This window comes from Protomyctophum bolini, assembly GCF_963924005.1.
Source record: "Protomyctophum bolini genome assembly, chromosome: 5".
Taxonomy (NCBI): domain Eukaryota; kingdom Metazoa; phylum Chordata; class Actinopteri; order Myctophiformes; family Myctophidae; genus Protomyctophum; species Protomyctophum bolini.
Window position 1 is genome coordinate 26,711,967 of NC_137866.1, and position 11,202 is coordinate 26,723,168.

At 44.0% G+C, this 11,202-nt stretch overlaps 1 protein-coding gene across 2 annotated transcripts in view; it reads left to right on the top strand.

Moving 5' to 3' along the window:
- sema3h (sema domain, immunoglobulin domain (Ig), short basic domain, secreted, (semaphorin) 3H) overlaps positions 1-10,982 on the top strand; it is a 73,872-nt gene extending 62,890 nt beyond the window's left edge. For both annotated transcript variants that reach the window (XM_080764438.1, XM_080764439.1), the window contains exons 15-19: positions 1,100-1,141; positions 1,978-2,132; positions 3,996-4,057; positions 4,388-4,530; positions 4,836-10,982. In XM_080764438.1, the coding sequence (XP_080620564.1) occupies positions 1,100-1,141; positions 1,978-2,132; positions 3,996-4,057; positions 4,388-4,530; positions 4,836-5,282 (849 nt within the window). In that variant the 3' untranslated portion in view covers positions 5,283-10,982. The remainder of the gene's footprint in view (positions 1-1,099; positions 1,142-1,977; positions 2,133-3,995; positions 4,058-4,387; positions 4,531-4,835) is intronic.
- Positions 10,983-11,202: the final 220 nt, after the last annotated feature.

The following is an 11,202-nucleotide window of genomic DNA, read 5'->3' on the forward strand; positions in this document are numbered from 1 at the left end:
TTGGGAACCACTGCGCTATATACTGCGCTGTATGTACACAATGTTTCTAATAGGTTACACTGCACTGTTTCCCAAACCATATGTGGGTCACGGACCAATTTGTAATGGGTCGTGAGTAAATATTCCCTTTATGTATTGTTTTAATCTCCTACATTTAGTTTTTAATTATTTCAAATTATGTTAAACCTGTGTTAAATCCCCCCCAAAGGAGTGTTGGCTGGGAGGAGGAGTGGAAAATAGCCGATCTAGAGATCTGCTATTTTCACTAGTTTGGGTCCCGGGGAGAGATCACATTTCTGTTTTGGGTCACAGGCTAAAAAGTTTGGGAACAACTGGTATACAGCATAAACACAACATGCTAGTTCAAATTATAGATGGCATTTTGTGACGATTACAATAACAATTGTTCTTAATGCCTAAGTAAAAATGAATTCTCCAGTACATCCATCCATCCATTATCATTACAATCCTGTCACACGCATGCTGCATTCAAGTCATGTTGGATATTATGAAATGTAACAGTAGATGCAGATGGCCCTCAAAGATTTGTCAGTGTCAGCACACACAAGAAAACAAGTATATATTGGGTCCGTTGGCACGCAATAGCGTTTCATGCTTTGCAACAAAACCATGATTCCCATTATGGAGGAAATAGCACTTAATTGGTGTGGTTGTTCTCCCCCCCAGTGCCACAACTCAGTGCTGCTCCACACAAACAACTGTGCCTGTGGTGAAGTGCTGCTGCGTTGTTGTGCTGCTTTGCATTTTGAAATGTACAAGTGTTGTGAAAACATCCAATAATGTGAAATGATTGGCTGCTTGGTATGCAAGGCTAAAGAAATTCAGACCATGCAGTCTTTTGGTTTCTTTCTCTGAATGTGTGTGGGTGAATCCTTTTTTTTAATATACATTATGCCTCGTCTTTTTGGTTGAGAGACACAGCAAAATATATTTTCTATAAATTCTAGGTTGTTTTTTTTGTCTGTCTGTCTGTCTGTCTGTATCTTGTTTTAGTGAGAGACAACCTCTCTTTCTGTTTGAGTGAAAACTTCCTCTCTGTTTGTCACAAACTTCCTCTCTGCCTACTTCTGCCTTGCAGCACAAATCACCGGTGACAGCCATGACTCTTTCAAAGAAGAAGGTAAGAGAACGCACGCACACATGCACACATGCACGCACGCACACACGCGCACACACACACACACACACACACACACACACACACACACACACACACACACACACACACACACACACACACACACACCTCATTTAACACTCATCTCTCCACCTCGTATCTCCAAGGACAACTTCATCACCAGTTGCTATGGTTACCTAGCTGAGAGCGATGATGAGAGACGTTGTGTGCACACACACATGCATGCACATGCACGCACGTACATACAGTACACACAAATGGCGGAAATGTGTTGTTAAGGGTGTCTGGCAGCCATGGATATTAAAAACTAAAGAAACTCACTCTCATACATAAATGCGTGCTTGGGTGTGCTCGCACGCAGGCACACACACACACACACACACACACACACACACACACACACACACACACACACACACACACACACACACACACATATGTATGAACACATGTATGGACACATGTATGAACATTCATGCACACACAACCCATTCAATGAGAATCCAATCTCCCATTTATATTCTCAGTCGCACGCAGTCGCACAAGCGCACGGGCTCACACACACACACACACACACACACACACACACACACACACACACACACACACACACACACACACACACACACACACACAGTCACACACAAACACGGACCTCTATAGTCACACAGTTGAGCTGTGTGTTCTATGCACTGTATGACTTGTTGGATAGATATTGTTACTGACTTCCTCCCTCCCTCCCTCCCTGTCTGTCTCTCTCTCTCTCTCTCCTACACCTGCCTTCCTCTCACTCTGACCACCCGTCTCCCTCCTACCAGTGGTTGTTTGTGGGTTCCAGTGAGGGTGTGTCCCAGCTGGCTCTGTACCAGTGTGAGCTGTACGGCCAGGCCTGTGCAGAGTGCTGCCTGGCCAGGGACCCCTACTGCACCTGGGACGGACACGCCTGCAGCCCCTACATGCCCATCGCACGCAGGTGAGGAGTCCAGACAAGAATATATGTTAATGACGTTTAGAAGATTTAGAACACTTTCCTGGGGTCTTTAGAACTACTCCGTTACAAGTAAAAGTCCGGAATTCAACATGTACTTGAGTAAAAGTACGGAAGTATACGGGCGTCAAAATGTACTTCAAGTGCCAAAAGAGGGGAACAACATATTTTCAGATGGGGGTCGGTGGCCAATTACATATATATTTTTGGGGTGGTCCTTGACATGAAAATGTTTGAGAACGACTGACATAGAAACATGGGTTTTTCAGAGATACTGTCAGGATTTATAGAAGACATTTGTAGAAAAGTGAATGTACTTAGTTACTTCCCACCACTGACAGCGACCAATATCCTATCCCTCTTTCACTAGCCTAGTTTGATATCTAAAGACGGAGTAAAGAAATCAGTTCTTCTACTTGGAACCAGTGGTGGTTAACTAGTACGACCACTGGCTCTTGGCAGGCCCTCTGGGCTCTACACTTTGGGCCTTTCACTGATCCATGCAGTGTAGTTTGCCATGTGACCACATGACTGAGTTGGATCCATGCAGTGTAGTATGCCATGTGACCACATGACTGAGTTGACTGCAAAGTTTTGCATCCCTTCCTGAGACCTCAAAATAGGATCCAAGCCCCAAGTGGCGATGTGTGGGAGATATTTCTATTTAGAACTTAGTTTGCGCCAATCGACTTCAAACATTCTGTTTAACACGGAGCCAGGTGCCGAGTAGTAGGCTACCACAGTTTGATGTGCATTCGTCTACAGACCTAGTGCAGATTTAATGGCATTTCTATCTCTGGGACCCCAATTTATATTGTAAAATCAATGTTCATTTAACTCTGAGAGTTACAGACCCATAAGGGTCCATTTGGTTCCTAACTATCATTTAGCTGGGGACCACCTTGGAACTCCCTCAAGGACCCCTAGGGGTCCCCGGGCCCCACTTTGGGAACCACTGCAATATAAAGGATGTATACACAGGGTGTGGGATAGTGTAGGCAGTGCTGCTTGTTGTCATAGCAACACTAGACCATGCTTCTGAATCGGACCCAAAGTGTGTATTGATCCCATTCACATACTGTACATCATGCCATGTAGAAAGTGGAGATGCAACATTGCAAATCTCTTTAAAGGTTTTCATGAGATTAATTTTCATTTATTTTTATGTTTTGTTTTTCTTGTAGGTTTTATGACCCAAAAAACCTGAACTTTGAACATTTTCATCTGAATTTGTTCAATCAAAATGTACATATGTTTTTATTGAACATGTGGGAAGATGCTGACATAGCTTTCACTTTGTTTTATTCCTGTTCAAAAGCGTTATATTAACAACACAATGTTTCAGCATGTACAGACCATCTGGCTTCTGATTATAACCACATTAACATCTCGCCGCACAGACATTGGCTCTATCACAGAACACATGTGCGCACTATGCGTCTTGAACGTCCTTTGGATGCTTAGCCATTGCAGTCGCAATAAAGCTCCTCACACATCTGACAAAGTCTGAAATGCAATTAAAACATATGTATTCATTGCTAGAACTGAAATCGGTAGCCTATAACGCTGAATTCACACAGCAGTGCCGAGCGCACATTCGACAAATGCAAAAAAAAAAGAACCAATCTTGTAAAGGAGCAAGTCGTCAGAGCTCTGGTGGTCCGAGCAGATCAAAGGCAGCAGCTGCCACTCGTTGGGGGGGTCTTTAGCCATTCCCATTCCCCCCCCAGTGCTGGTGGCAGACAGAGCTACGGTCTTTGACCATAGCTCTGTCTGTTGACCCAGGACTCTCCTCTGTCTGTCTGTCTGTCTGTCTGTCTGTCTGTCTGTCTGTGTCTGTGTCTGTAGGAGGAATGCTCGTCATCTGGGCCAGGACGATGACCCTCTGACACAGTGTGTCAGGCAGGGAGGTAAGACTATAGCACATTTTGCTTCTATCCGGTTCATCAGTGCACTGTTAAGATAAGGAGAGACTGCAGGGAATAGGCATTGATTGGCTTTATTACGACCTGACCTGAGTAATGTTCAGGCCAACGATACAGGGCCTTGTATAGCAATGTGCTCATTAACACTACAAAGATATAAAACATAACGAATGGTAAAATATGTGATAATAGAGGTGTGAACGTACAGTGAGGAACACAAGGACATTTTGTCATTGTCTCTCTCTGCCACTGTCTGTCTGTCTCTTTGCTCTCTCTCTCTCTCTCTCTCTCTCTCTCTCTTCCTGTCTGTTCCAGCTGGTTTGCAGGTGGAGGCCGAGCAGAGGGTGATGATGGTTGCCGAGGGCAACAGCACCTACCTGGAGTGCCTGCCGCGATCACGCCACGCCACTATCACCTGGTACAAGCAGGCTGGGGAGAACAGCCCTGAGTTACACCAGGTACACACACAAAAATCCACCTGGTACAAGCAGGCTGGGGAGAACAGCCCTGAGTTACACCAGGTACACACACAAAAATCCAGTTGAAATAGGCGTTTTAAGGGGGCATGGTGGCGCAGTCGCCTCACAGCTAGAAGGTGTCGGGAACTCCACACAGAAAGGCCCTTTCTGCGTGGAGTTCCCGAGTTTTCATGTTCTGTCCCCTGTAGGACACGTGGAGTGTCCTAGGGGACACTCCACGGGAAGTGGAGGGAAAAAACAAGGAAGGAACAACTCATTTCCATCCATCCCGTATTCCCCCTCAGGTGGTGTCAGGTGAACAGGTGGTGGTGATTGAACGGGGCGTTCTGATTCGCCGGGCCGAGCTCGTCCACGGCGGCGTCTATCACTGCCAGCTGGAGGAGCACGGCTTCCATTGGACGGCCGTCACCGTCCACCTGTCCGTCTGGAGCTCCTCGGCCAATCGCGTGCCCAGCGCCACCTGGCCCGGATCGTCCGTCGCTCGGAGCGCGGGGACCCAGCCGTGGTACCAGGACGTCATGGCGCTCATTCACCCGGGAAACCTTGGCCAACACTGCCGGGCACTCGGATACCGGCCTCCACACAAAAACCGCAAAGGGGACGGTCAAAGGGGCGGCGAGAGGCACAACAAGCACGGTGGAGGAAGAGGAGGAGGAGGAGGTGGAGGAGGAAGAGGAGCGGGGAGGAAGAGCAGGAGCAAGCCACAGCTAAGGGCTCCGAGGAGCGCTTAAATGAAATACAACGCGGGAAGAGCGTGTTTTCAATGACTGTTGCACACAATGATCTACGCACACACACACACACACACACACACACACACTGACACTGTATATACCCCCACATACAATACACATTGAGCAAGCAGATAGATTGAGACAATTACACACCTTCCTTCGTTGGAGAAACATTGGGTAACTGTTGACTTCACAATGGCCTTATATTCTTTGTGTACTAACTTGAAAAGTACTACACAATAATATCCACGTATTGGGTTGTACGTACAATTCTATACTGTAGTAAACTATGACAAAATATACAGTAAAACTAATGAGTACTTAATGAAAACTGCATTGTTTTGGAACCACATTACGGAATATTACGTGGAAGATTTTCATACTTCATGTACTTTTACCGAAATGAATACACTGGAATAATGCCATGGTGAAGTGTTACCTACAGTATATAGAAAGCTACATATTGTACAATAGCTATACAGTCTGCACACACATAGGCTATGAACTGAAAACTATATGTCTGATAAAAGACAGTAAAAAAGACTTTGGTAGAAGACTTTAGTTTGAATTATAGCATGTTGAATGAAGGATGCACACACGCAGCATGTTCAAACCACAGTGTTTAAAATGCCATTTTGTCGTGAAGTGGACTTCTGTGGCGGCTGTTATGGATTGGGAGGACAGTGTCTCACGTCGCTCGACAAGTTGTGTTCCACTGAGTGAGCGGATGAACGGTATACTTCCGTTCCTCATCTGATTATTGTCATTGACAATAAGACATTATACGGACATATAGCAACATCATGCCAAACTGCCACCGCAGGGGTCATCACCATGTTGGCTTGTGGTGGACATTTTTGTCAACCTAATTTTTGTGCCACGGACAAACAAAATGAGTGGACAATAATATTACCAAGAAACACATAAATAGATCGCCCTGAATGACCATAACAGGTCTGTAACTCTCTCTGAGAGTGTTCAAATGAAACCAAACGGACCGGTCCGTTGGGTTCCATTTGAACAATCTCAGAGTTACAGGGGTCCTTGAAAATGAAACATTTTGAGAACCACTACTAGTACTAGTGGACTCCTAATGTGCCATAGTGTCATTATAAATAATTCTGGAGAAAACCTGGAGACTTTGACATTCAGTAAAGTGCGTGTTGTGATCTAAATGAGAACATTATAATGTATGTGTAAAACAGAAAATCGAAAACTTGCCATACGGACAAGACCAAGTCTTTGCCACGCGGACAGTTTGTCCGTGTACAGACATGTTGGTGCCCCCTGTGCCACCGACATACAGGTGGGCAGGAGTCACTGAGGAAGACGCAGAAAACTGGACCAGATGGAAAGCAATGAACCGCCTGTGGCGACCCCCGATGGGAATTAACCAAAAGAAGAAGAAAGGAGACCATACGAACATACACCAAGCCGTTTTACAAAATGTGTCCCAAAGAAACCAAAACCGTGATGCGCTAAATCAAAATGAATTCCAAATTCTTAAATGACTATACAAATTACAAAATATCTGCACTGCAGACATTGAAGTTAAAGTAACCCTCTTTATGGAATTGTTCCAATAATGTCATTAACCTTTCATGCAGGCATTTCAAAACAAGAAAATCTTCTAACAATGATGCCATGCGAGTTGATCCATAAAGATCCAAAATATGACTCACCATAAATGAGAGAGAGAGAGAGAGAGAGAGAGAGAGGGAGGATAAAAGGCATAGTAGAGGACTTTGATGTTGATGAGGTCACAGAATGGACGTGACACACCCATCTATTTTTGAGTGTTCGTTTGGCTTTCCTGGAGTCTAGTTTGGGCGTAGTAGCAGTGTCCACATGTAGTAAAAATGTAAACCATTCATGTATGCCAGGCAAGTCCAGTTCTAAAAGAAATGTTCTATGCTGCTGTGAGATACAAAAAGGAAAATTCAGATATCCAAAAACGAATCCTTTCATTAATTAGGAACGGGGGAAAAAGCTACACTGGTCAATGGTATTATTTATTAGGGTCTATTCACATGCCTATTGATGTTTGGGAAAGGATAGCTCATACACAACAAATTGTGTAAGTTCTTAAAGCAACACATGTGACTACCTAATGAATAACTATACTACATATACGTACGTACAAGGGTGTAGCAAAACAATGTAAATTCAAATAGAACAGTATACTTTATTTATGTAGCCTATACTAACTGTTGCAAAACAACCAGCTTATTAGTTAATGTATAGGTTACTGCAATGAGACCATTGCAAACTGTAGTATTATTGTACCATAACAGTTATTGTACATTCAATGCCCATGTATATTTCTGCGTTTGTTTTTACATGTTTCTTTGGTTCAAGAGTGTAAACATTACTTCCTGCTTAGAGGACCACATATCTGTAAACTTTTTCTCTGAAGCTATAGAGCCATGAATAGAGCTCCCACAGAACATTTTAATTTGATACGGTAGGAAAGCAGCCTATGAAGTATAGACGTCACCCACCTAATTGATGTATTGAGTTATACAGTAAACTCAGTATACTGTAGTACATACTGGTTTCTCAAACTGTAGTCCTGTGCCCAAAATGTTTCCACAGATTGACACATGACAAACAACCTGGGAACCCATCTGCAAATAAAAAGATACATTTGAATTTGCCTCTGGGGGCGGGGCCGAGTAGAATGTGTATAACAGGATGTTGGCCCCATAGACATATATAAAGGCTAGATGGCTCAAGGCGGAGTCTCTGACGTAGTTCCTCCGGCGGCCATCTTGCTTCGGGACTACAGTACAATATGTTCTATGGCAGCTCAAACAAAAACAGTCATAACTCGCTCGAATCTTGACGGATTTACAAACGGGTTGGTTTATTACAAACGTTGTCAACGTGGCTATGATTCAGGACGCTTATTATTCTTTACGTAGAAACGTCGCTCTCCATTGGCCAGAGCGCGGGTGAGCCATCTAACGTCGCTCTCCATTGGCCAGAGCGCGGGTGAGCCATCTAACGTCGCTCTCCATTGGCCAGAGCGCGGCTGAGCCATCTAGCTTTCTTATATCTATGGGTCCCCAGTAGAATGTGTATAACAGGATGTTGGCCCGATGTCAGCCCTCCACTTCCTGTGGTGTGCCTGTGTTTTCATTCCCACTATCAACAGTGTATACACATTCTGAATGGCCTTGCTGACAGATTCGGTAGCGCAGCACAGAATCTGTTCTTGAGAGATTACATGACAAGAAATGAAAATATGAAGTCCCTCAACCTTTCTCAATTAATACCTCCAGCTGACAAAACGCTCCAGAAACGATATATTTTGGTACTAAATCGTTGGAACCTGCAAAAACAGTGTTGGTTGCACACCCACTGTTAAGTTGGCCTAATCAGTTATATTTGTACAGTTTGGTGTGACAGAATCTAAAATGTTTGCTCATTTATTTCAGTCCGTTTAGATTTGTTTTTTTTAGAAAAATGGCAGTAGAAAACAGAGGTGACGTCAGAAGATGTGCCCCAGTTTCTAATTCAGTTGAAAAAGGAACTGGGAGGGAAAACCCTACTGAAATGGACCTTGTGTACAGAAAAACAAACACTTTGGAGAATCTAGGACCTCTGAAAATGAAAAAACACGGACTGCATCAATCGGACCCTGTGTAGCCAACTGTCGTCAGTGTCATTACAAGGCACTAAATAGTGATTTGTTCTACCAACATAACTTGTTCCGACTCTATTTAACTTTCTTCTTAGTGCTATTTATTTGTTTAACTTGGAGCAAAGTGGTGTGTGTGTGTGTGCGCGTGTGTGCGTGTACCGTGCATGTGCGTGTGTTTGATCAGAGAGAAAGAGAAATGTTTGAATGAAAGTCAAGCCAGCAAAGCTGCCAAATGTAGAACTAAGCAGCAGCCGATCTGAAACACTTTTGATGCTGTAGGAAAAATAAACCACCTCCCCTCAGAGCTCTGGGAGCCGAGCGGTGAATAAGCCCAGAAAATTAAAATGTGGCTGGCATGGTGGACCACATGAAAGAAGTACCAATACTGAGCTTGGTGTGTGTGTGTGTGTGTGTGTGTGTGTGTGTGTGTGTGTGTGTGTGTGTGTGTGTGTGTGTGTGTGTGTGTGTGTGTGTGTGTGTGTGTGTGTGTGTGTGTGTGTGTGTGTGTGTGTGTGTGTGTGTGTGTGTGTGTGTGTGTGTGTGTGTGTGTGTGTGTGTGTGTGTGTGTGTGCGCGTGCATGTGTGCGTGCGCGCACGTTTCTCTGCATGTTGTATGTAAAGCAAGTAAGTGAAAGCTAAGCGTAAGTGTATTATTGTGTGCTTGCGTGCGCAACTTGAAAGTTGCTGAATGACCTCTCGTATTATGAAAAGTGTGTGTGCATGGGTATGCATGCGTGCACATGTGGGTGTACATGCATGTGGCATCCCTGCCAGGCCAAGTTGGCCAACCACCTCAAGTGTGGTGACTTTTTAAGAGGGGCGACATTTGATCGTTTGTGTCCTTCCCTCAGTGTCCTTGTACAGAACCTCTGCTCACTCATTAGATGTATTTCAGTCACTTCATGGTATATTTACTGCTCTGTAATACGTGCCAACACACTCCTCTCATGTCATTTTCCAGAACAACTTCTTTGCAGATGGGGCATCAAAGTATCTATTGATCTCCTCTCATCGAAGGAGACATTTTTTTGTAAATAATGTATTATAAAGGTCTGCTTTCAACGGAAGGTTTTGGTGGGATTGTGTGGTTTGTTATAAGACGGAATATCGGAAACATGTGCATACACACATGCATTACCACATTGCATACTGTACATGCATGACCACATTGCATACTGTACATAAGAGTAGAGAATGCCTTTACACGCCAGACTCCTTCTCACAAGCATGCTGCACTCACACACATGCAGTAGAGAGATGAGCACATATGGACAGTGCTGCCTGTTTGTTTTTACGCACGCACGCACACACACACACACACACACACACACACACACACACACACACACACACACACACACACACACTACTACAGTACTGCATGTGCACTCATACAAAATAAATAAAATCATATTATGCTGGAATTATGCTAGTAATTCCAGATATATTACAGTTCATGCACTCAATCCATCAACGTCTCCAGTCTAAAACAGCATAACACGCGTACAATAGCAAACATCATAGATCTCGCATGTCAGTGGAACCACACACATTCCTGCAGAATAACACGCTATAGAATCTCAATCAGAGAAACGGGATCACATTAAGGCTATATGAGCAGAACAGACAAAACCACACATTAAAAATAAATCAAAAACCTGCAATATTGTGTTTTCTTGGCAGCGATGCGTGGAAATAACCTCCATTCTGCATGGGCACTCTGTCTGTGGGGCCAGTCGTTCAAGGTACATACTACATTTATGCCAGTGGTTCCCAAACTTTTTCATGTCAAGGACCCCCAAATTGACACTAATTAGCCCGTGGTCCCCCATTTGAAAAGATATGCCAGGGACCCCCATGAGAGATTCTTACAGCTGATTCTCAACCCGTTTAATTGACCCCCAGTTTGACATGCATTAGTCTACGGACCCTCATTTAATGGCATTTCTATCTCGGGACCCCAATTTATATTGTAAAATCGCTGGTAATTTATATTTATATTTATATAGATTGTACAAATGGAACCAAATGGACCCTAACATGTCCATTTGGTTCCATGTGTACACTCTCATATACAGAACCATAAAGGGTCCATTTGGTTCCAAACTATCATTTAGCTACATGGGGACCCCCTGGGGGTCCCCGGACCCCACTTTGGGAACCACTGGTTCAAGGTACATACTACATATACATGATGTATGATCAGTGATACATATTGTACAGTATCATACATGATGTATGATCAGTGATACATATTGTACAGTATCATAC